Raw genomic sequence first — 27,333 nt, 5'->3', positions numbered from 1 at the left:
TCTTGAGGTTAGTAGGAGATTTGTCTGGTCATTAATTTTAAGGCCCCGTAACTAGTCGAAATGCGTGCAAGCTGACCCGCATACCGTATTATCAAATAAATAAAAATATTGGTTTCTCCATATGAAAACAACAATAGAGGTAAAAACCAAATTAAACTATAGCACACCAACGGTCATAAATGCCACGCGCCGTCACGGGTTCGCAGGTTCTTTTATTTATTTATTTAAGAAATAGGAGCAGTAAATAAATAAATACTAACTCTCTTACCAATCGCTATTAATTAAACATTGACACTTCATCCTCTTATTCTGGGACTATTCAATGAAAACTGTCTGTCTCCCTATCTGTCAAAACATAAAATAAATACTCTGGGCCATCACCCTTTAATAGTCTTTTTTTAATAATGAGGATTGATTTTGACACTTTTTTTTTTTTTTGTTAATGTCACTTTCATTTCTCTTAAAAAATCATTTAATAAAGACTCAAATGAGAGTGATATAAACAAAAAAAAAAGTGGCAAAATCACTTTTCTTAAGTAATTATATTTTATAATTTATAGGAGTAATATTTTATATAATTTTAAAACCATTATCTTACAAAACTAATCGAGATCTATCATACAAGATTAAGATATAAAATTCATTTTTGATTTAAAAATATAATTAATTTTTTATCAAGTTAGAATAGAACGATGAACTATTAAATAAAGACAAAGAGAGTAGTATACAAAATACGAGTAATTATTCAAGAGACCGGGAGTACCGCTACGTGATACTCCAAACCATTTTATAACCATACGGTCCTGTAAAGTCCATACTCGTGGTAAACCACATAGAAACATGTGGTTGTGAAATAGCCCGAAGCATCACGTGATGGTACTCCCAAACTATTATAAAATTTCACACAAAATACGTCCAGGTAAATTCATAAGTTACAACAAATCAATAACAACCTCCGCTTTTTTATTGTTTAGTCCATTACGAAAACTCGTGTACGCTTCGAATTAGGAGATAAAAAATAGATTCATTCAAAAAAAATTAAAATTTTGCATCAGCTCTAATAATTAATTTAAATCTTTCAATTTAGTGTAAAATATTTAAAATATTACTTTATGCAACGTACTACTTTATTTAATTTTTCAAAAATTACCCAGTATTTCCATATTCGGCTATCGATTTAGAACAAATAAAGTGCTACGATATATTGAATCTTGCTCTACAAATCAAATTGTGAATATAAATGAGCGTTGACATTGTTAGAAAGTGTGTAAGCTCTTGCAGAATATTTGACGAGTATGTGACGCTAAAGATGCCGTTAAGAACCATACTACTTTTTTTTATTATGTGTGACACTAAATAGTCTATTTATGTAATCAAGGCGCGAGGAAACTAACTCGAATATTCTTATGCTGTGTTTATTTTTGTAAAAAAAATATAGCTATCCATATATTCTTGAAGCACCGAAAAAGAACATTAATGTTGTAGTAAAAAAGAGCAACTGCAAACAAAGTGGCAAAGTATTATAGGACGGAGGTGAATGAGTAAGAATCATGTGATGATAGTATTTGCCCCCACCTCCCCCACCATATACTACTCTCTCTCTCTCCATTCAGAAGCCCCAAAACAAACCCACAACTTTCTATTCTTTTGTATTCTCTCTCTCTCTCTCTCTTTCTCTCTTTCTGTGAGCCCTATGTCCAATGGCTTCAAGTGCTTCAAGATTCATCAAATGTGTAACGGTGGGTGATGGGGCTGTTGGGAAGACTTGTATGCTAATTTGCTACACCAGTAATAAATTCCCCACTGTAAGCGTAGAGCAGTCTTTTAGAAGATCCATGTTGATTTCTTATTCTGAGATTCGTGCACACACATCTATGTTCTTTACTGGAGTAGTAAAATCTGTGCATTTATCTGGGTTTAGTGTGTCATTGTTATGCCTTTATGCAACTGGGTTTTCCAGATCAAAAATAAAAGTGTAAAAATTTGCACCTGGGTTTTGCAGCTTTTGGTAATTTTTCATGATTTGATATCTCAAAAAGTCCTTTCTTTCCCACCCTCTGTAATCATCTTGGTTAGAGGGTTTTGCTTTATCTCTTCTTTTGATTATGTGGCTCCTGCATTTCCCTTCCTTAATATTCATTGCATTTCGTTTCATCTCTCTCTCTCTCTCTCTCTCTCTCTAGGGTTCTCCACTCCTTTTTTAGTTCTCCTACACCTTTTTATTTCATTTGTGGCTTTGTGGGGCATTTTTTATTTATTTCCAAAATTCGGATTCTTAAAAAGTTTGGTGTTAATTAGGACTACATACCAACCGTGTTTGACAACTTCAGTGCAAATGTGGTAGTTGAAGGCACCACTGTCAACTTAGGGCTCTGGGACACAGCTGGTACGTATTTGCTTATGGTCATTTTTGCCATGATGTTGATTCAATTTCTTGCATTCAAGTGACAATTGAGTCTAAGCCAAAAGAATTTTTCGCTACCATGGGAAATTTTAATGTTCTCTTCTTGTTTCAATTTCTTCAACATAGGGCAAGAGGATTACAATAGATTGAGGCCCTTGAGCTATCGAGGGGCGGATGTATTTGTCTTAGCTTTCTCGCTAGTTAGTCGCGCGAGCTACGAGAACATTCTCAAAAAGGTGCATTTTGGTTGAAACTTTGTGGTTTTAGTATAAGGGTATTTGAGGGATGTAAATTCTGATGCACGATTTCTTGAGCAGTGGATCCCTGAACTCCAGCATTTCGCCCCTGGAGTTCCAGTAGTACTGGCTGGCACCAAATTGGGTAAGTGAAGTAATCCAGAAGCACTTATTTTGTTGCTTTCATTTGCTATTGGCAACTATGTTTCTTGGTCTTGCCTTGTTCCAATCTCTATCCAATGCTAACCCTTCGTTCCATAAAATTGCTCTCTGTGGTTGGGTCCTTGGAATTTAGAGGACCCAAAACTAGGGTCAACACCGAAGGACTTGATGGATACATCATTTCCAATGTTGTGGGTGTTTTTCCAGTCCAATACTAAATAGTAATGTTCTTCTGTAAGAGATGTCTAAACTGAAAATCGATAAGGCATATTTTGCGTACTTATCCCAGATTTCTAATTGAAACATGTTAGTAGATAGCAACCTATTAGAAAGTAGAAACATTGAAAAGGAGATTTTAGGTACATTTTGTTTGTAGATGACATGGCTATTGTTGACGAAACCAGAGAAGAGCAAAGTCTAAGCTAGAATCATGTAGACCAGAGAGATACTTTGAACCCAAAGGATTTACTTGAAGCAAGATGAAAGTACATTGAATCAACTTTTTAGCATAAACAGAAACTTGAATGACGAGAAAATAAAACAGGTTTATGAAATGTTATGATGCACCGCAATAAGACCTGCTATGATATAAGGTGATTAGTGCAGATTGTTAGTCGGTTAAGATAATTATGTTTAGGAAATGAGTGTAACTGATATGACAATGTTTACAGGGAAAGTGGTTTTCTGAAAAGATTAATAAGGGTTTATTCATTAGAAAGAATTCAGCAGGGCTGCCAATTAGAGATACAATGACGGAAAATCTTTTGGGATGGTAAGATCATGTTTTGTGTGAATAGTGGACCGATTAAGAAATGATGGGTTAATTTGTGTGGAAGATGGTAATCAATAATAGGAAAGGCCTAAAAGGACATGCATTGAAACTTGAAACATTGGGAAGGGCATGATATATAACATAGTGTTGAAGATCTGGGATGGGTGCTTGAAAATGGATGAAATAGGGGCCGAGATTAAAGATTCCTTAGCATTATTTGTACTCTTATTGAATGGGCACAAATGTACATAAACTAAAACATGCATAGCAGTATTCTTCTTCAATGCAAGTTCTACATCGTCGAACATATTGGATATCGCCATCTGCAAAATTCAATTGAAAAGACATGTTCGATCAAATAACTCGTAATCGAGTTGTCAATTGAGTATCGGTTGTGACAGTCTAGGACTGATGAATAGGGAAATTTCCATGCTACCATTTTATGTCTAGAAATACAAAGATTTGAGGCTTAGTGGTTTCATGGTTGCCAGAAAACACTAGCATCCTTATATATTTGCATTTTGGGCTGACATATATGTTCCACTTTCATTTCAGAATAACCAGATTGATCCATCGATGTTAATATCATATGTTCTTTTTTTCTTTTTGGTTTTGTGGGGTGTGCATACAATTGGGTTTTCATCCATTCCAGATCACGAAATTTTTGTTTAGTTTGATGTATGATTATTGATGTAAAACTGGATTCTACTTATGCGACGTGTTTTCCCAGGTCATTGCAAAGTTTGTGAACCTTTAGTTTTGATTAATTGGTGGCATACGAGAAAGTGTCCCTTATGTTTAGCATATTTGTATTGAGTAGGATGATTTTAGACCACCTTTGTTCCACATTTAATAGCCATGTTGTTTCTGCGGTACAATTTTATTCGCTCCCAACTTGATGATCAAAGTTCCAGTACACTTGTACGTATAAGATCTTAGTTTTATTCTCCTCATGTGGTGATTTTTCATGGAATTTTCATTTCTTAAAACAGATCTTCGTGAGGATAAGCACTATTTATCTGATCATCCTGGCTTGGTGCCTGTGACCACTGCACAGGTGATTCTATTTACTACATGATCTGTTCTCTCGTTTTCTAATATGATGGTGGAAGTTGATGGTGATGCTTTCTTCACAATCAGGGAGAGGAGCTCCGGAAACAGATTGGTGCAGCATATTACATTGAATGCAGCTCTAAAACTCAACAGGTAAACGATCATTTGGCTTTTGCAACCAGATATAGTTCCTCAAGAGGACCCATGTCAAATGTTCCTTAAATGGGTCCACACGGCTATCTTCTTCTTCTCCTCTCATCCTGAGATCTTTGCGGGTGACCATCTGACTTTACATAGCCACACAAAAAGGAGGAAAAAAGCTCCCGAGCACAAACTTTGATGGTCTGGTACCTGCATTCTTTGTGTGGCAGGGAATGAGGGAGTTCTATTGGAAATGGAAAGAAATTACCATCAATGTAAGGATGAAGAAGATTTGGAAGTCAAAAGAGCCAATTGGATTAAAGTTACTCAAGAAAATTCAGATCTCATGCAGATGAGGCAGCAGCCGTTGAAAATCCCTTTTTCGCTATCTAAATACTTAAACAAGCAAAATAATAGGAATTTAAAAGCGATAAACGATGAATTATATCGAACACAAGGATATACGTGGAAAACCCCTTCAACGGGTAAAACCACAAGAAGGAAATCATGCGCTATAACTCATTGTACGGTTACAAACTTGCTTGAGCACTGTATATAACCTATCTTTGCGTTGCTCAAGCACTGTGGCAGAAAAACACTTCCATATTGCCACACACTTGATTTCTTCATTTCCTTTTCCTTTTAAGCACATGCACGAAATCCTCTTGAAAGTTGATTTCCTTCCATGCAAATTACCTTTATAATCTCACCCTTGAATCTTTAATTCCCTTTCCTTATTCAGCTGCCATGTGCACAAAATCCTTCTTCCACTCCAATTTCCTTAACAATCTCTACCTCTCAATTACACAATAATTGATTTCCTCCACCTCCTAAACAGACACTCTATAAATAAATAAATAAATTACAACTCGATAAAATGAGAATACAATATATGTTTGTTTTGTTGTGAAATTTGCCAACACAAAAAGACCGACGTGGCCTATGGTCCTAACAGCCGTCATAATTTCAAATGGTTATGTTGTAGTTATAGACTTGTAGTGGCAGCCTTGTTGACTAGATTCCAACAGCTAGTTGGATTGCTTCTAGGATTCTTGGTCGGGTCAATCAGATTTCTTGTAGAGATTGATTCACTTGTACGCTTCTTTTAAAGTGCGGGAAGCTAAAAGTTGAAGTTTAGTTGACATGTTAATCCTGCTATGTGAAACAGGGCCATGCCTTGCCATTTTGTTTTTATGCACCTATTACCCATATGGTTAATGTTTTGAGAAATGATCACTTTTGTTTTTTTTCTGTGGTGATGGAACTTTCTATGCTGGTGCAATTATATTGTTAAACTCCTAAAGTGCATTATCTTACTGTGCAACTACAGAACGTGAAAGCAGTTTTTGATGCAGCGATCAAGGTAGTTATCAAGCCACCACAAAAACAAAAGGAGAAGAAGAAAAAGCAACGTCGAGGATGTCTAGTGTCAGTACCACTATGTTCTATCTTAAGTCTTGCTTAATTTATTCAGAATATCGATCCTAGCTTAGTTGCTTTGGTATTATAGTTGCCTTAATTGTCTCATAACATGCTGATTTTGACATTTACCGGAGCACCATTTTATTTGCATCATTATTGTCGTTTTTCTTTGTATATTTCAATTGTCTTCTTGTCTAAGGTAGATATGCATTTTCTCCTTCCTGTTGTCCTTTTTCTTTAGGCTCTCCCAACACATAAGACAAATAACCAGAGCTACCAATTTGGGTAGCGCCTGTCGGGTTGATTTTCGGATTCAGGACTCCAATTTCCTTGCATGCACATGTACAGAAATTGAATGTAGAGTTTGTCACGCACTAGAAATATCCCAATGCCCTACATTGGATGGTTGAACACCATTTGGTTTGAGGCCGGGGGGGGGGGGGGGGGGGGGGGGGGGGGAGGATCATCTGGCCCGGCTAATTTCATGCTTGGTACATTCTGCTCAAAATTTGTTTAGCTAAGATCTGAACCAATCACTTTGTTTTATTTTGTTTATAATGGATTCCTAATTATGCTTTTGTGTTCTGCCTTTTTTAGAGTTCTAAGTAATGATTTGTGAAAGAATAATCATTAGTATTTCCCTTTTCTTTGTGTACGAGTCCTTTACTTCTTGTTTTCTCATTGGACAAACTTTTCAACCATGGATACTAACTCATGTCTTGCTGTAATTGCAGCAATGTTCTCTGTGGGAGGAGCCTTCCCTGTGTAAAATGAAATACAATCTCTTAAATCAAGTTCAAACTTCGTCGTCTTGGGTAGTTCAAACTTCGTCGTCTTGGGTTCCGCATGTGAAGATATTGTTAGATCCTCTCCATGACAAAATATCAAGTTATTGTGATTGATTACTTCCATTTGCTTGTCCATGAGAGAGACCAACAGCTACGCTATCCCTTCCATTGTGGTTGTTTATCTTCTTGTTATTGTAACTAATACTTTCTTGTACAAGCAGTATGACCATTTTCCGCTTTGAATTGTACGTTACCGAGTTGAGCAGTACAAGCAGCGACTTTCTCAACACCTCCGTTGCGTTTAATGGGGCTAAATGTTTTTACCATTGTTCAGGGGCCTTCTGATGAGGGCGATACCAAAGCATAAACTTCACTTCATTTGATAATACTTCTTTGGTCTGAATTTTGCCTCTAAAGCTGGAAAGTACCCAGACCCAATAATACGAAAGTATATCTCCCTGACTGATTCATTTTTAACTGCTTTTGAATAATCGATTTCCAATGCTTCTCCCATTGGTTTGGCAGAGGGCTGTTAGCCGAGTCCGGAAAATTGATCGAAACTGGAAAACCGGAACGGACCGAATTTTTCAAACCGGTTGAATAATTTCGATCCGGTTCCGGTTTATAAAATTTTGTAAACCGGAAAAATAATTTCGATCCGGTTTATGTGTTTTAAAGACCGGTTAAAACCGGACTGGTTATACATATGCATAATAGACACACACACACACATATAGATATATATACACACATGGGGCGGTTCAATGGACAACTATTTAGACAACTAAAAAAAATACCTCATAGTTTCCGATCACATTTTCATGATCTGAGCCGTTCAATGTGATCAAAAAGTGATTTTAAGGGTACCCGCGAGAAATCAGCAAAAAAAAAGACTGAAAAGGGCTTGATCTGAGCAGTTTTTAACTTAGATTAATGAACGGTTCAATTAAAAACTGCTTAAAACAAGCACTATATATATATATATTATACAATATTAGTATAAGATTTTTTTGAATTATTCGATTCAAATTATCTTCTAAACCTTACTATGAACGACAAAGTATAGCACTAACAGAAACCTTATTGCCTTACTCGCTACACACGACGACGGTTTGAAGAAGATAATTAAATGCTGTTATCGAAGACAAACCGGAAATCTCTACATCAATCATTTTGATTTGCTTGTTCCTGAAATTTTTTTATCGTCTAGATGTTGTAGAGATTTGAGAATTCGAAATTGTTTCTATTTAAAAATTGGGCTGCGTATAGTGTGGAATCGGATTGAAGCTCTAGTGTCATTGTTCGCTGGAATCGGAAAATCTACAAGATCATGGTCACAGTTTGTATCGATTAAACAAATTGTTGGAATTCCCAAAATAATACATTCTCGATATATATTTTGATGATATTAAATTTAATCTCATAGTTCCTGATCAAAACTTAATCTCATAGTTTCCGATCGAATTTTGATGATCCGAGCCGCTCAATGTGTTCAGAACGTGATTTTAATGGTGCCCGTGAGAAACTGGCAAAAAAATTAACAGGGAAAGGCTTGATTTGAGCAGTTTTTTATTGAACCATTCAATAAAGTTCAATAAAAAACTGTTCGGATGAAGCCCTTCCGGTCTTTTTTTTTTTTTTGCTGATTTCTTAAAAGGCACCTTTAAAATCACGTTTTAATTACATTGAGCGGCTCGGATCATCAAAATTCAATCGGGAACTTGGGGCTTTATATATATATATACACACACACACACACAGTCATTTTCAAATAAGGACTCCATTCCTCCCATTTTCTGTTCGAATTTCGATGATCCGAACCGCTCAATGTGTTCAGAACGTGATTTTAAAAGTGCCCGCGAGGAATCAGCAAAAAAAATGACCGGGAAGGGCTTCATCCAAGCAGTTTTTATTTGAACCGTTCGATAAAAAATAAACAAAAACTGCTCGGATGAAGCCTTTTCGGTCATTTTTTTTGCTGATTTCTCATGGGTACCCTTAAAATTACGTTCTGAACACATTGAGCGGCTTGGATCATCGAAATTCTATCGGGAAAGGGAGGTCCTTATTTTATTAAGTTAATGTGGTACTTAGAAGAATGAGACTATATATATATATATCGGAACGGTTCAAGGAACACCCTAAAAAAAACACTTAAAAAAACACCCATAATCTCAATCTCATAGTTCCCGATCAAATGTTTATGATCCGAACTGTTCAATGTGTGCAGAATGTGATTTTAAGGGTGCACGTGAGAAATTAGCAAAAAAAATGACCGGGAAAGGTTTGATTTGAGCAATTTTTATTTGAACCGTTCAATAAAAAACTATTCGAAACTGTTTGGATCAAGTTCTTCCCGGTCATTTTTTTTTGCTGATTTCTCACGGGTACCTTTAAAATCACATTCTGATCACATTGAGCGGTTCAGATCATCAAAATTTGATCGGGAACTATGATGTATTTTTTTAGGTGTCCCCAGAACCGCCCCATATATATATATATATATATATATATATATATATATATCCATCTAAACAAAGGGGAGGGGAATCGAACCCTGGAAGGCTAAAAGGATCTCCCTTCTTTACCACTAGGCTATCCACCCTTTTGGTGTATATTGGTCTAAAAATATATTTATTGGAGTATATAAAATCAATCAGATATATATACATAAACTGTTTTTATGGTTTTTTTTTTTTATGTATTAGGCTCAAAATTGATCCTTTTTTGTTGGGCCCAAAAAAAATGGTTGAATTATGGATTTTTGGCTGATATTTTGTGGGTTGAATTGTGGATTTTTTAATATGTTAGGCCCCAAATATGACCCATGAATGAAAACCAGATAAACTGGACTGAAACCGGATGAGCCGGTCAAACCGGACCGTATTATCTCAACCGATTCCGGTTTCTAAAAATCTCAAACCAGATAACCGGTTTCAACTGAAAAATATGCCAAAATCGGTCGAAACCGGACCAGTATCACCCCAGTTTGGCACTTTGGCTATCATTCATGCCTTTTTCTGCAAGAAAATGGTACAAACCCCTTGAGCTACCTTCAAAGTTGGCCCTCAAAGGTTCAACCCGAATAACAACAAATCCAAACCACAATGAACATAACTTGAAACGAATAAAAAAAAAAACCGGCATGCTCTAAACATTCACATGGGCAATCCTTTGACCTGCCAATTGAAGCATTGTGCAAATTATTTACACCATAGCCCATAACGCACATTGGAATTGGGCTCTAAGTTGCTTTCACGAGTAACAATTGTGTTGGAACATCATCCTTTATTGACCGAAAAAAAAAATCACCCCCTTTTTACCCCATTGCGAGGTTAAGTAGAAGGAGTATTTCTCTCACCACTTGAATTTCCAAAACAAACATTTAAATTCCCATCCAAAGTAGATCCAGCTTTAAGTCATTTTGACGAGTTAGAATTGTTAAGGTTTTCTCAATGTGGACGTTGATTGCACATTCGCAAGAAGTGAGAATAACTGACTGCAGTTATAGGGCTAAGTCAAATTTAAGATGCAACACGCCACAATACAAGAGCTCAAAGTACCAAAATTCAGCTTCCAACCTGCTTATATATCATATGTACTGGAGAAAGGAAAAGGAAAAGGAAAAGAACAGAAAACGAAGGCACAGAAAGATTTAATTACTAATGTCAATGCACAAAAGGGCATTTGCCTGATCTGGTGAAGAAATCCAACCTCCGCTACAAGAAGATTTGGTGTTGGAACTCAAAAGTGTTTGGCTGACACCGGGTGCATGCTGTCCGACAGTTAAGAACATATCTACAAAGGGGAAACGGTCTGCATCCGCCCAGAAAAGATACCAAGGAACAAAGAGCTCGAAGAAACCATGACAGATGCTTTTACACCACAAATGGTACAGCGAAAAAGGCGTGGGGTCGGAGACTATGAACAGAGGTAATGAATGACGCTTACCACCCATCCTGTTAGAGGACATCAGTTAGACAAATTCCAGGAGGTAGCCATTGCACACCCTCAAACATCTGGGAAAAACAAAACAAACAGAGAAAAGTCAATTGAATTAATTAATAGACTGGTAAAATCTTACCACTAGTCTTTTCATTAACAGATATATAAATACCCTAAAGACACACAGATAATACAATGGCAGAAGCATATTACCAAAGAAATGAGGTCAGACAAGAACTTGAGGGACAAAAGACAAGCTTAATGAAAACACTAAGGCTGCCTTCAGATCAACATGTTTGAGGGGAATTGAAAAGATGAAATCAAAATTAAATTTATATGTTAGTTTCCCATCATTTTACATTTCGTGAATCATGAGAGATCCCTTCACCAATCCATAATTTTACGTTTCGTGAAAAGATGACGCTAAAAATAAATTTATATGTTAGTTTCCCATCATTTTACGTTTTGTGAATCGTGAGAGATCCCTTCACCAATCCATGATCAAAACAGAAATCCACAATCAAACAGAACTAAATGCTCAAGGGGAGAAATGGAAGGTATCTAAAACCACTCTTCAACATTTACCATCAACAAATGAAACTAGGTATGGATCTAAAAGTTTCCCAGTCTCTCATGAAGATATGGAACAAGGAAATATAAAAATAGATCTCCTGATTTGGAAATTCTCTCCAAGAGCAGAGCAAACTGAGAGAGAAACCAATACAGCATATTCCTCATACTGTGCGAGGTTATAATTTTCAATACTTGTTCACTCATCTTCAAAATCCAAAGTATGAACATAATGCACAAAAAATAATACATTTGCTAGTTCTCTTTAGGGACAGCTTTGCAGAAGAATGAGAAGACACATTTATTAAACAATGTCATGGAAGTTATCGCATTACTATGCTAGTTTTCAATGAAGGGTGAATCTCTTGTAGATTCCCGAAAGACCCATTTTTTAGGGATGAAAACCAACTAAAATGGCTTGCATCCCAGAACTTAATCTCTAAGCTATTGCCCTGTCCCACCATCCTTGAGAATATGAGAAAGAAAAACTGCAAACAAAATAATACGGCTTCTCTCCAGTCCTATTATGACCTCATCTACTCATCCTAGCACGGAGATCTATAGAAGATTAAGCTGAGCTAATCAAAACTTCCTTAGACCGTCTTCAATGCTACATTTCTAACATAGCAAATCATAACAAGGTTCTTGGCTGTGTCAATCCCTCCAGGTCCTGGTAATTGTTAATCATTAAAAGCGTCCAATGACTTGTCATTAAAGCTGTCAGAATGCATAAACATGATCGCAAATGAACCAATACCATCCGAGGCAGCTAAACATCAGCACATAATCAGATTATACATGGAAGTAAAACTCACCAGGCTTCAAAGCTTTAAACAAGCCGGAAGACTCGGGATAATGCCGTCTTTACTGCCACGAGGATTGCTTGTACCTAACATTCTCAGTATCCCACCCCTCTGGCTCTTTCCTCTTGAGAACACCACCCGCTACCTGCTGGTACATCCTTGCTTGCTCCTCTGCTAGGGCCTGCGACCTGGCAACAGAAAGTTGCCTCGATGCAAGAGCCATTGTTTCGTCCCTACCTTCCGCGTCTACATTTCCAGGTCCAGCATTAAGGTCTAGACCCTGCCTCATCCATTTTCTACTGTTGTCAATACCAACATCACTGCTACCATCTGGAAGGCTAACAACATATGGCCTTGGATACTGGGATGAAACTGCAGAGACGGGGCCCAATGACTGTGAATTGACAGTGGGGAAGGAAAGCCTACCACTAGATGACGAATCCATGTAGGTTGTAGATCCACCTGAGAAAGTGGCGGAGGGAAGAGGGAAACTATTCCCAAAAGGGAAGACAGGATACGGGAAGGACACTGCTGGAGAAGATGACAGCACGGAGGCACCCCGATAAACATCAGAAGTAAATGGGGTCCCACCAGTAGGAGGTCCCAACATCCGTGGCGGACCACCAGTTGCAACAATTGGAAAGGGATGCTCCCCTCTATCAGACAAGGTAGATGGAAATCTGAAACCAGGGTAAGTGTTCCCACTTGGATACCATGGCGAGAAAGTTCCCATTTCTGCATTGTTCATTCTAAGGCCAGCAACAGGAGGCTGGGATTGCATAATGTTTCTTCCGTGCTGGCTAAATAAAATTGGTTCAACACTTGCATCATCCACAGAAGGCCCATTGTTTAGATCAAAGTCCCTCCTCACCTCACTTTTGGGAAATCCACCTGTCGATGACGGCTTAAGTGGCAAAAGAGGGGCTTCCACCGTACGAATGCCTCTTGCTGAGTAGTGACCCATATCACTAGCCTCATCAACAAGGTTCAAATCAAGAACCAGGCCTCCAGAACTGCGAACAGGTGCAGCACCCATTGCACGATTTTGTAACAAGTCGCGATTATTTCCTTGGTCAGACGTAGAAGCCGTTTCCTGATCAGAGTTTCGAAAAGTCATGTCCTCAAGAATTCTTTCATCTGGAACATTCAGATCAATATCCAACACTGGGCGACCATGTCTTCCAGCAGTAGTATCAGCAGGAGGGGTTTTAATTGTACCCAGTGGCATCTCCAGAGCTTTCCTGGGTTCGGCAGGCCGAAATGCACTTGTGGCAGCAGATCCCTTCCATCCAACTTCCCCTTTACTTCTCAATAGTTCCTCACGTGGAACAAAGGGCCCTTTTGCAGCAGCAGCGACTGTAATGGAAGCAGGAAGGCTGCTAGATACTGAAGGAACAGGAAAAGGGAACATGTTCAAATGAACAGAAGCTGAAGATCCAGGGCCGCCCAGGTTGATGGGCTCCCCACATTTTCCTTCATCTGCAACGAATCCTTCATTTAAATCAAACTTCAGCATTGTACCCGTATTTGATGCCTCAGCAGCAGTGAAAGAAGAAGAATCTCCCGCAGTAGATGCACTTTCCTCTGTTTCATCTGCCCCAACACCAGACATCTTGGATCCCCTTGACATCATATGCTTTTCCAGTTCCATGGTAGGTAATGCAGGTGACCCCTTGTGAGGAGCTGCTCCACCAGAGCAGTGCTCAAGAACAGCTTTATTTTCAACATTTGCTTCCGTGCCCTCACTCTTCTGATCACTTACAGCTGAACCCAGATAAGATAAAAATTTATTGTCATTAGATAGAGCACTGTTGGTACCATAATCAGATTTCTGCTTCCCAGCCTGTCTAACATGACTTCTTGGGTCCACTTCATCAGCTTTTCCACCATTGAGTTCGTCAACATTTTCTGAAGGAAGACCTTTACTCGAAAAAGAATCCTGCAGCCGGTCCTCATCACTTCTTTCTAAATGCTCAGAATGCACCTTTCCAGGAGATGGTATCTGCTCTGTATGGTCACCACCATTAAGCTTCTCATTGTTTTTGTTCTCAGTACCCATATCTGACGATGCATTTGATGATAAACCTTCAACAGCTTTCTTCTCAACTTCGACACAAGGTGGTACATCACTGACCTTATCATCACTTGACAAATAACAGCTTCCTTTTGCCTTGGTATCTTGAATGTCATCAACGCTTGCTTCATCGCGAAGTTGTTTTCTTTCTTCACCAGCAAATACCATCTCTCCTGCACCGGCAAGGGAAACAGCTATAGAAGCAGCACCCCTAAGTTCATTCGATCTTTCATTCATCTCCAGATGTGGTTCTGCAGCAGTTTGCAAATCATTGGAGGAATGATGTTCATTGCTCTCTCCTGTTGGTGCAAGTTCACGTATGGAAGAACTAGTTTTCCCATCTCTAGAGATGCTGCCAGAGGTCTGCTTAGATAGATGTTGAGCACCATCAGCAGACTGACTTTGCTCTTGATCAGCATTAATTCCATGAGATATTTGTGATTTGGCATCATCCCCCATGGAGGATTCCTCTACCATAGGCGTATTTCTGCATGGAGAATCAGTTTGTGAAATCAAATCAGACCTGCACATTTCTCCAGCTGCAACACTGGCTAGCAGATTCATTCTGACGTCATCTCCAACTGACACAGACGCATTCGCTTCAGAATACTTGACACATCTTTCGACTAAAGCATTAACAGAGCTGAAAGAAGCCCCATGCGATTTTCCCGACTTCAGCTCATACCCTGATGATGATGAGGCAGCTCTCGAGACTTCAGCTAATTTCAAAAGGGAATCGAAATCGAACTTTGATTTGACAGCTTCTTCACCAATATTCCGGCGCTCTTCTTCAAGAATAGCTGCAGGTGACCCATCACCTTCATCAGATCCAGTCAACAAATCTTTCACATCATTACTTTGCCATGACTCTGCATTCACATCATAGGTAGCATTAGCGCGATCAGCATCCATCTTTTCTCTGGAACTCCGATCAGATTGATCGTGCTTCTCTGAAAGCATAGGAGAAGAATCTCTACTGTTCATGTTGGAAGCGTGGTCAACAGATCCACCACCTGCACCTTGTCCAGGGCTGCGGCCTCTGTTTGGTATCTTAACAATCAACTTGTGACCATTTCCCTCCGCATTGGGTACATCAAGTGCCTTTTCAGAACCTGAATTCCTGTGCACTGACGAATTTCTGGTTGATCCAGAATCCCTTTGACCCCCAGAAACAGCAGGCCCAGAGAATCCATTGACTGATCTCCGCTGTCGAGAAGAACCACCAGACACCTTGTTCACAGTCATTGACCCTGCAGTAGAACTCTTTGGATCTTCTTTTCCTGATACAATTGTAGTTTTGTCATGGCCACTTGAATACAACATAGAATGAAAAATTCATGAAGATTATATCGAGTTTTTGAATATTGTGAGAAATGAACAGCCAACAGTGGTCAGGCAGTAGCTTACCAAGGCATGGACTATTGTTGTGAGACTGACTTGAACTGCTGCTCCTGTCCTCCCTTGCAGTAGCTGAAGGAACGTCAGAGGTGGTGCCCCCAACTACTACTCTGGGATGACTCTCTTTCCCTGAAGCAGGTGAAACTGCTGATTTAGTTGTTCCTGGAGATGAGGAATTGGATTTGGCAGTGAATTCACTCTCTGCAGGCTTAACTGAAGCAGTTTTAGAAGCAGAAAGCTGTGTAACTGAGCTCCTCACAACAACGTCAGTGGACCCTCCAGGAGTTCGGTTCCCGTCATGAGAAACTTCAGGAAGACGTGATCTGGAAGGCCATGAAACAGCATGAGCGGACCCTGGCTTTGTATCAATAACATTCATTTCAGCTTCAACACGTTTCTTCCATGTGTCAACTAAACCTCTCGCTTTCCTCTGGATTTCCAAGTTCTTGTGCGAACGTAAATGATTCACCGATTTGCCAATGTTGCACGTCTGCAGGGCATGAAGATTCACAGGCAGCCTATCGAGACCACGAAGCAAAACCAAGAGAAATTCCTCAACAGATTTATCACCATCCTTTGGGCTACCATCACCAATCTTCCCTTTATGAGCGTCTTGAAGCCATTCGTCTAACACAGACAAACCTTTGAGCTGCACAAACCGATTAAGGCAGTCAAACTTCTCTGTAGATGCTATTACACTTGCAAGCATTGACCGGCTAATCAATTCCATTTTTCTTTCAGCTCTATCAGGCTGCATGAGTTGAACCAGTTTCTCAGCCCCTTCCGGATCTACAAGCCCACCACCACCCTCTGTAATCTTTGAAATCTCAGATTTCAAAATATTTTCTGGTTTAAACTGAGTAGAGTCACCATCTTCGGTCATTGAGGAACGTTCTCGTTTCACAGGCAAGGTGCCCTGATCTGACCGCTCCCGTTTTTTCCCCTTCGCTTGAGAAGAGAAGGGATTGGCATTCTGCATATTATCGGAACCAGATTTTAACTGCGATGTTGATGTCGGACCATGTATTGGTTTTGGAGAACGGCCACCAGGCTGCACTGTCGGATGCATCTCTATTCGTGTTTTATGGAGCAGCTTATCTACTTCTTCCTGTCGGTCCTGTAAAATAGAAACGACCAATCAGAATGAGTAAGGGAACAACAAAGGAAAACTATTAATATCAGATAAAAACACCCAAAGGAAAAAAATGCAAAGTAAGAAACCTGAACAAAAGAGCAACCAAGAACACAATGAAAAAACTCACATCAATGAAATCTTGATCGGTCAACCACCATAAACACTTGTTTGCAATGTCATAAACTCGACGGCAGACAAATGAGGATACGCCTACAGGAATTTCAACACCTTTTGGGAGGAATGCTACTTTACACGGATGGAGCACTGATGCAGCAGGAATCTCATCCTTATGAAACGAATAGAAGACTTCGTTTGGTGGGGCGTCAAGCAGGATGCCCCGACAAAGTTTAACTTCAGCAGGCCGATAAAGCCAATTAACACCTAAATGTAGATTGTTTTCTTTCTTCAATGCCAACCAGCGGATAATTCCAATGAAAGGTGGGGAATCCTGGGGTGGTTTAAAAAGAGCACAGTCACCAACGCTAATCTTGCGTCCGTCCTACAAGAGAAGGTCCACCTCAGTTAACAACGATATAGCAAAACAGAGGGAAACAACAAAAACATTAAACCTCAACAGTTGTACTAACAATCATTGCTGGTAAATATAACTGCATAAGATTGATATGCCAATAAACTGGGGTAACATAATTCGTGATCATACTTTGAGTCCTTTAAGTTCAGTCTAAAATCACTTAATTTTTGGCCGATGCATATCGGTTTCATCTGCTTGTTTTATTACACATGCTACAAAACAAAGTTAAACAATGACCATCTCAAATGATGTAAACACTTGGAACTCCCACCATCTTGGATGAATTCTGCAAACTAAAGAATCTAGTGACTACAATGAATTGACAAGCTCTCTCTTTTTGGTAATCAAGCCACCAGGTGATTGCTTAAAATAAAAAACAAATAACATGATTTCAGTCTGAACTGAACCATGCCACAGCTACGTAACATTACCACAATTCCATAAGGACTGGCACCAATGCCACGTCGCCCCAAATTCTCCTCAGAGGGGGAACCATTGTAACTGAAATACCTAAGAAAGCTAATGCAGTGTTAAGTACACATGTATGCACACATGGTTTTTAGACGGTGTTCCTGTTCATGCTGAACATGTAACTCCTGCGACAACCAAAAATGTGTTGATGCCTATACAGCATCAAAATTGATTACATAATCAAATAAAGCATGCAACAAACAGTTAACACTAATATAGCATGCCATAAATTATGAATACAAATAAGAAATAGACTAGTAGGGGATTAGAAGCACAGAACACAATAGAAACATATAAGAACCTGATTATGTTGACTCATTAGCAAGACATGTCTTCATCTCAAGAGATATAAGCCCGCGCGCGCGCACACACAGAGTACAACAATAAAGAAAGCAGAGTTTAAACATACACTGATTAATGCCAAATTCATCATAATACCTCTAGATAATTCACGGTACAATTTTCATTTAGCCTTGAGTGTCCTTAGAATATAAATATTTCTACACAAATTAAGAAAATCTGTTACACCCCTGTAGAGTCTGACTAAATCGTAGTTAATACTTTACTCACGAAGTGATCAATAGATTTTATTTCGGCATTGGTTATTCACACGTTAAACACTCCCAAGAAATTGTACTTGGTTCCATAAGAAAAAAAGGATGTGAAAAGGGTTTGAATTCAATTCAACAAAAATCACAATTGCCAATAATCGGACAGTGAATCGCAATGTGTCATTTCTCTGCTGTGGTATGGAAGCAAGTGCTGGCTAGGAATGGAATTTTTAGGGCTATTCCGCCTCTGGATCAGGAGCTGAGTTGGGCAATCCAGCATAGGAAGGGCAAAGAGTTCAGGAATGCAATTTATAAGCTTTCTTTGGCAGCTGCCCTTTACTTTCTCTGGGGGGAAGTAATTTGAGGATTTTTCAGTGCAAATCTAGAGAGTTGCTGCAGTGTGTTCTGCAGTCCTTGAAGCTATCAGGGCTAAGCTTAGCATCTGGTCCACTGAGAAGTTCACAGCCCAGAATAGAAGGCTTTTGTGATGCCTGGCTCCTTGATACAAGAATCCTTAGGTCGAACAATTATTGACAGCCTTTTTTTTCTTTTTCTTCTGGTTGTTTTTGGTCGGGTTGTCCACTAGGCTTCTTGTTGTATAGTCTGTTCAGGGAGATGCCCAGTAGTTTTTGTAGCTCCTTGTGTTTTTTGGTGAAATGAATTTATTTACTTACAAAAAAGGAGTATTGTATCCACTTATGCATGCATTGTTAGTTAACTTTAAGTCCCATCGTGAACCTTACGTTATTCTAACCTATGAAGCATCGACTCTCCTAACTGCTTGCTGTATCCGTGTCGAACACTCTGGGAACACACAACAAACTGGGGACATGTATGGGGTCCAATAAATTTAATTACTCTTAAGCTAGGGACACACAGGGACACATCGAGAACCCCCGCGTCTCAATTTGGACACAGATGGAAAAAATATAGGGATCAATTTCCAATACTGAAAGCTTAATTTTGGGGGGTATGATATTCCAAACACTTCCGTTCAACTTGTAGTGTTTAAAAGGAAACAACAAGAATTCTGAAGATACTATTAGTTAGGGTTATTTCCGGATGGGATGTCCATATGAATAATCACTAAATATCTATCCAAATATACATACATAATTTTACCCGTGTCCCCCGCCTCGTCCCATTTCTTTAGAGTTGTTGTGTCCCATGTACGTTCAGTGCTTCTTAGATAGTAACTATGCCATTTACACAGAGCCTCTCACGCATATCCTACTAGCAATTAGAGTGAAAGAGTATATAAAAAAAATAAATGGGGACAGTACATACAAAACATAGGGTTGGACGATGGTAAGAAATAAAAAAACTTAGGTTCTTAATTTTTTAACCCAAATCATGTATATCTCACATTGGTGACGTTGTTAACCCTTTGCCGCCTCTATTACCTCTTATAACGGAAGTTTTTCTCTTTGTTTTTTTCGCAAACCCCAAAAGTGACTGCGGTGCCCATAGTGAGTATGACTTATACACATACACTACTGACTACACTATTACAATTGTTCATATTACAATAAGTGAGTCAAGTGACACACAATGTAAAACCTATAAATCCTAAACTTAAATGTAAGTCAAATTTCTATCTTCGTGACTCTTAAATTTAAGAGACTCCATCTGTAAGCATTTCTTTGCAAAGTGCAAGTACAGAAGAATGCCGCATCTCCTTCAAAAACTGCCATCTACCATGCTATCTTGCACCCCACCAATATGCACATTGGCTGTAGGAACAAAGTGCAGTAGTTTACGATAAAAAAAAAAAAAAAAAAAAGTGCAGTATTTTCAGCTGGTATCTACAGGAGAGTACATACTTATATAAGCATACATGGATGGAGAGAATAGCCCCAACAACAATAAAGACTGGGAAAATGTTGCAAGTAAAGGAAAAATGCACACATAAACAAAAGCTACTTTGACGGCTCTGAAGCAAATGACATCGGCAACAAACAAAATTCAGGAAGCACTTGCTTGTAGAAGATCAAAAGTCTAAAGTGGTCAACATACTCTCTCTCTCTCTCTCACTGAGAGAGAGAGAGAGAGAGAGAGAGAGAGAGAGAGAAATGGATAATATTTGGAGGGACCCACCAAGCAGAAATCCAAAAGGAAAGAAGTGGGGACTGGAAAACCGCTACACATTAAGAAGAATCACAAAGATAAGTTTCCATTTACGGATTTACCAAACCTATCCATTATGCTAGAAGATAGTGTAGCACATTATGCACAATCTGAAAGCAAAAATTCCCCAACAATTTAAAAATATCATATTGTTTTAATTCTAAATATCACATCAAATACAAAAAAAATTCAAATCTTTCAATACTTATTTCATTGATTTTGTTGCTTCCAATTAGTCCGGGACTGTCAATGATGAATCAATATTTTTATTTCAAATGTGCATTTGTTCAACATCAATTTGCTAATTCTCAATACATCTCTCACTACAACGCCTTTTCTGTTACTCTCATAATTCGGAATCCGATTCCTCATGTATAGTCATAGAACGGGATTGTCAGATGCAAAACAAGATTCTTTATTTCAGTTGTGCATCGGCCGAAATTAGTTCTCTAATTATAATTGGAAGCTTTTGTTCAATACCTTTTACGATCCTCAAATAACTTATAAACCGATTCTTCACCTCAAAACCTATTCTCAGGTCGTTCCTTAGTCGACCTAAACATAGATATTACCATAAAGATACAGAATGTGTCACATCAGTGGAATAGCAACAAAGGCATAAATAATAGAGGTTAGTCTAAAGCCCAAAATAGATTGATTCTGGAGCAAAGACAGTCCCCAGACCAAAGTCACTTGCGCTGCAAGCTTGCAGGGAAATTACCTATAGAGTTCTTTAGTTCTCTTATTTGGTGCAACTAGGCTGATGCCCAGGTCAGATTTACATTTTCTTTTGGTGGCAATAATTGGACCCAACCCAAGGGAAAGAGCTCCTATTACAGAATGTGAAAGAATACTACAGAAACTATAGAGCCTCTAACATTAACGAAATTTATCTATGGTTCCATGGTGTAATTATCGCCGGACAGGATACAGAGATGTTGAGACATGAATATTCCTAGACTCCAAAAGACGTCTCTTCTCTCTCTCATAACTTTGCACAACTTCATAGTAACTCTCCCCTTAGACCACCACCTAGTTACACTCTAAACTTTAGAGGCCTCCTCACTTCAGCAACTGAGTTCTCAAGATCCACCACCCCCAGAGTGTGATAATAGCCTGTCCCCAACTTGAAGACCAATGGTGTGCCTACCATACATAATAAGAAACAAAAACGAGAAACTGAAAGCTACTTGTCCGACCAATTTATGAGACAATGACATCTGTCAAACCTTCCGTATCACAGTCCTCTTTCAAAAAAAAAAAAATATTGTATCACACTGTCAATTGTTAAACCTTCATTTGTTCAACATAAGAAAAGGTTCATATAGAACCTTCTTACATGACCATATAGAGATATGTAGGGTGACAGCCAACGGGTTTTGTCATTGTGGCCACATTTTGCGGCTACATTCACATTGGAAAGCCTGAAGCATTTCATATGGCTCACTTAAATCAATTATACCCCGTTTCGGTTTGGAATTTAGGGGAAATTGAAAAACACAATTGAGAACCGAGTAATCTTATGAAGTTCAAGAAATATAAACCTCATGATAAAGCAAAACAAGATAAACCGAACCAACCAAAAAAAGGAACATGAATAAGATAGAAAGGTCCGCAGAAACGTAAGCATTCATTCAGAAGCATATTCTTATTTGGTAACAAGGTTCATGACTAACCCAGCATCTAAATTTAGCAAAAGAATCCAAGTGATGAATGATTGCCAAAAGTGACTTTTACACCAAGAGAGAAGAGAAGAAAATATATAGCAAAATACAGTTAGTTGGCTACTCATAGCAAATAGAACAAGACGGTTTACTGGACAAAAAAGGTAATTATTTTTATGGATACTATGAAATTACCTTCATTTAAGAGGTTTATATAATAACAAATTACTGTAACCCATTTAGTTGTTCAGCAAAGCATAATGACAAATGAGTTCCAAGTTCCAACCATAGGAGTGAAAAATATGTGCCCTTTAAGTTCCAAGTCAAATATCCTTTATAGTTTTGCCAAAGCATCCAACTCAAAACCAGATAGCAATGAGTGAAGAGAAACCCATGCCCATAAACTAGTTTTCGAGGTAATAATTAATCAATGCAGGACAAGTTCTAACAGATTCCAACGTCTCCGAACCGAGCCACAGAATACTAATCCTAGTGACATAACATAAAAAGAAAATCGACCATGAAAGAGTATCATTTCCACAGGACCACAGCATTGTGCAACATCTTCCAAGACAAGGTACAATATATTGATGAAGTGGATAAACTGTGGATCTAGAAATACAGATGAAGAAACATAGTATGTAACACCTTTTTCCTTCCCTTCTTTTTGTACTATATACACAACTACCAAATATTACCGGAAACCAATATTCTTCGTGGAAAGTACATTGGGCACACCTCTTCCGGTTAATACCGAAAATTTCAAATGACATTTTTAAACATAAAATTCGTATTCAAAGTTCAAAGACACTACAATGATCGGAGAAAGCTGAAGTTAGTAATAGCGAAGAATATAGTTCCACTGACTACAAGTACATAAGACTCAAACCAATAAAACCATTGGAAACAACAACTCACTCCATTCACTCCGTACCAAAATTTTGGTCCATCTTTCCTTTTTCAGATGTCCCATATTACTTGTCCATTTCAACTAGTCAAGGAGAAAAAAATGGAACATTTCATTTGCACGTCCCATTGGATGTTATCACACAAGATAACATGCTAAATTAAATTTACCAAAAAACAGTTGCTGTGACATGCTATACTGAAAATCAGATAAAAATCTGCGTCAACCTACCGAATGGAGAGCAACTTATAAAAAATCAACAAAAAGCTCATTTGCATCCTCAAAAGTACCTCAAACGTCAAACCCTCTACAGAAAACAACAACGTGATCAAAATTCAACCACATAGGGTCAAACAGCCTGAGCTAGAAAGGAGCCTAGATTGGAATAAAGGTCAATTATAACTCACTTTACGAGCCAAATTCAATACAAAACACCTGCGCCCCCTTTTCCTTAAACAACATATTTCATCCATGGCACTAAAGAAGCAGAGACTAAAATAGCACTATAACCGAAGAAATGTCAGTGGTTCGAGTCCGCTTATCTCCAGCTCATGAACTCAGGCGGCCCTATTTTTTTTCTACTCCAAGGGGGAATTCAATAGAATAGCACCCCTACCGATGAAATATCAGCGGTTTGTGTTTGCTTATCTCCAACTCATGACTCAGTGGCGCTATTTTTTTCTACTTTAAGGGGGGAATTCAATAGAATAGCATTCCTCCTGATGAAATGTCAGTAGTTCGAATCCGCTTATCTATGACCCGTGAACTAATCGGAGCTATTTTTTTCCCCCACTTTAAGGGTGAATTCAATAGAATTGCCTTAACCACAACAAATAAACCAGGCACGACACATCAACAAGAAGTGAAATTGAAACAATTGGAAGAGACCCACCACGTCAATAATATATACCTTGCAAAACGAATCAGCTGTAACCCTCGTCACCGGCGTGCCACGGGTGGGGACAGACCACATGAAACGACACCGTTTCCCGTTTTCACCTCCCCGCCCATGCATAATACCCTTGCATCTTCCCCGATTTCAGCTCCGACGAGAAACATCAATCCGAAAAAACCCTAATTCACCAATTCCGGCGGCGCAAAACCCTAGATCGCCTCGAGACGCCGCTCTCCCTCATCGTACCGGCGAAGAAACCCTAATTCGACTGGGATTTGATAAGGGGGGCGGAAATCGTCGATCTAATCCGAGCTTGGAGCCTCCGATTTCAGATCCAAGGGAGTGAGAGTGACAGCGAGCAAACGAAGAGAGAGAGAGAGAGAGAGAGAGAGAGAGAGAGTCGAAGAGGGGGAGGATTTTCACGATCGAGATTGAGAGAGAGAAGTAGCGGCATGTAGAGAGAGAAAATAAAATAGTGACATATCGAGAGAGGGATTTGTATATATATGCGGAGAGAGAGAGAGAGAAGGGGGGGTGGGGAAGTGATGTCGTGAGGGGGGCGCCAGACGGCAAAAGGGAAAGGTGTACTTGGTACTAGGGGGACGGGCAGGGGGGCAGGACGGGCAGTTATGGGCAGGGGGGGGATTGATAGAGTCACCTGCAGTGAAAAGGACGGTCCTGTCCTGACTGGATACTGCCGTGCTTTGACTTTTGATTTTTCTATATGTGTGGGGGGTTCTGAGATTTTCACAGGCATTGATTTCATCACCCACGAATGAGGAACCCAATTCACCTTTACCAATGGAGTATACATTATGAGCCATGTCGAAATGTTATGCTCTAACAAGGTGTCGCAATTTAATTAATTTGAAAAAAATAAATATTTATATCGATGTATTTAATTTATTTTCGTTATAAGATTGATAGCCTACTACTGGGCTGTTAACAAGGTTACAAGATTATAAAGAAATTTACACAAACAGCCTACTTGGAAGTTAGGCCCCGTTCCGAAACTTGAAATAAGTACTTATTTTTTAAGAAGACAATTTCAAGCTAAAAAATGATGGATTTATTAAAATATAAAAATATGCAATATAGATCTAATTTGAAAGATCTCAATGAGATCTTTAATACGGTGCAAAAAAATCAAAAAATTATTTTTTATTTACATTATTTTTTAGTTTGAAAATGTGAAATAAGTACTTACCCCCTCCGTCCCAATTTACTCGTCCTAGTTTTATTCTAACTGAATAAAAAAAGGGAGACTTAAAAATTCGTCCTTATTGCCCTATTCACTTATGAATTCATCCTGTCATTTTTAGCAACTTATGATTTCATCCTTCTCATACTTTTAATACCGATATTGCCCTTTGAGCATTGTTAATTGTATATATTTATATATTTTAAACCATATATGTAATACAAGCTTTTCGATTTCATGGTAAATTATTTGTAGCATTTACCATGAAATATGTCTGTATGTTTCTATCATTTCATGGTTAATTATTTGGACCATTTACCATGAAACCATTTCATGGTTAATTATTTGGACCGTTTACTATGAAATTAGTCCGGCGAAATCTGTTAGGCCGCTGCACGGACCAATTCATATAAGGATAGTTTGAGATGTACAAATAATTATGTTTACATCCCAAAATTCTTGTCTATATAGGCTAAAATTTTTAGGATGAAATCATAAGTAATTTACATCCCAAAATTCTTGTCTATAAAGGACGAGAATTTTAGGATGTAATCAGAAGTAATTTACATCCCAAATTTTTTGTCTATATAGGCCGAGAATTTTAGGATGAAATCATAAGTAATTTACATCCCAAAATTCTTGTCTATATTGGCCAAGAATTTTAGGATGAAATCATAAGTATATTTTAGGATGAAATCATAAGTATTTTACATCCCAAAATTCTTGTCTATATAAGCTTAGAATTTTAGGATGAAATCATAAATATATTTTTGGATGAAAGGGTGAAATCATAAGTATTTTACGTCCCAAAATTCTTGTCTATGTAGATTGAGATATTTAGGATGAAATCATAAGTATTTTACATCCCAAAATTCTTGTCTATGTAGGTCGAGATATTTAGGATGTAATCATAAGTAATTTATATCCCAAAATTCTTGTCTATATAGGCCAAGAATTTTAGGATGAAATCATAAATAATTTACGTCCCAAAATTTTTGTCTATATAGGCCAAGAATTTTAGGATGTAATCATAAGTAATTAACCATGTAATGTCATGGTAATTTAACCATGGAACGGTTTAAGGATGTCATGTTATATATTTTTTTATGGTAATTTAGCCATGTTCCGTTGGCCAACTTGAAAAATGAAGAAAAAATAAAAAGATGTGGTCAACTTATTATGTTATATTCCTAAAAATATCAATTCCTCAAATACGTTCAATGATAGAAAAAAAGTAATCAATCATATTGAAATTTACCAAATCCCATTGAATTTTGAAAACAATCCAATCTAATCCCACTAAATTGGGAAAACAATATAATATAATATATGTATATCATAGTGAAAAGGGTAAAAAAGGTAATTCACACACTTAAAGGATGAAATCATAAGTATGAAAAAATGGCAGAATGAATTCTTACATAGCATGGATAAAAACTAGTTATTTCTTTAAATTGCTAATGAATTTTATATTCAATATGGATCTTGTTTGATAGATCTCGATTTGTTCTATAATATAATATTTTCAAAATCACCTAAAACATTATAAATTACAAGATATAATCAATTGAAAAGTGGCATGAATCCCCAAAAGTGACAATTAAATTGGGATGGAGGGAATATTTTTTAAGAAGGTATTCTGGAACGGGCTCTTAATAAGGCAACAAGAATACGCCCAAAAAAAAATCACAATTCTAGATGCACTTTTACATTTTAAGACACTTTAACACATAGAAAATTGAGTTTTTTTTTGTTGTTGTCTTTTTCCTGTCAATAAGACAACAAGAATACAAAGAAAACACGGTTAATTTGGAAAGTCAATAGTAGGATTGCAGAAATTTTGACCGATAAACGTTATATTGTGTAATCTTACGATCGCTATCGCAGAAAAATAGAAATACAAAAAGGCAAATAAATTCAAGTGACATGTTATTTGCATGGGATGATGCACCCTTCAATTTGTGAAATTAAACTCTCATCCAATCACTTGTTCTTTAATTTCTTTGATTTATGTGACCCGTAAGCATATCTTAGAGTCAAAAGGACATTCAAATCGTTTATCTTGTAAACCTCTTATAAAGT

At 38.0% G+C, this 27,333-nt stretch overlaps 2 protein-coding genes across 3 annotated transcripts; one reads left to right on the top strand and one right to left on the bottom strand.

The window, feature by feature from the left end:
• Nucleotides 1-1,550: 1,550 nt before the first annotated feature.
• On the top strand, nt 1,551-7,267 carry LOC131298116 (rac-like GTP-binding protein ARAC8). Of its 2 annotated transcripts, XM_058323423.1 has the most exons (9): nt 1,553-1,805; nt 2,299-2,386; nt 2,531-2,640; nt 2,722-2,785; nt 4,567-4,631; nt 4,715-4,780; nt 6,099-6,196; nt 6,925-7,002; nt 7,035-7,267. In XM_058323423.1, exons 1-8 carry the CDS (start codon nt 1,701-1,703, stop codon nt 6,962-6,964), a joined length of 636 nt encoding a protein of 211 aa, XP_058179406.1. In that variant the 5' UTR covers nt 1,553-1,700; the 3' UTR covers nt 6,965-7,002; nt 7,035-7,267. The 2 variants fall into 2 exon arrangements, with proteins under 2 accessions (XP_058179405.1, XP_058179406.1); XM_058323422.1 differs by having other exon boundaries at nt 1,551-1,805; nt 6,925-7,267.
• Nucleotides 7,268-10,538: 3,271 nt separating this feature from the next.
• Nucleotides 10,539-24,547, bottom strand: LOC131298115 (uncharacterized). Its single transcript, XM_058323421.1, has 5 exons — nt 24,066-24,547; nt 17,031-17,402; nt 15,778-16,885; nt 12,309-15,650; nt 10,539-10,997 (listed from the first exon to the last, which is right to left on the bottom strand). Exons 1-4 carry the CDS (start codon nt 24,168-24,170, stop codon nt 12,358-12,360), a joined length of 4,878 nt encoding a protein of 1,625 aa, XP_058179404.1. The 5' UTR covers nt 24,171-24,547; the 3' UTR covers nt 10,539-10,997; nt 12,309-12,357.
• Nucleotides 24,548-27,333: the final 2,786 nt, after the last annotated feature.

The sequence above is a fragment of the Rhododendron vialii genome, chromosome 8a (assembly GCF_030253575.1).
Source record: "Rhododendron vialii isolate Sample 1 chromosome 8a, ASM3025357v1".
Lineage (NCBI taxonomy): Eukaryota > Viridiplantae > Streptophyta > Magnoliopsida > Ericales > Ericaceae > Rhododendron > Rhododendron vialii.
Note: the sequence above shows the minus strand (reverse complement) of the source record. Positions and strands in the feature narration are given on the sequence as shown.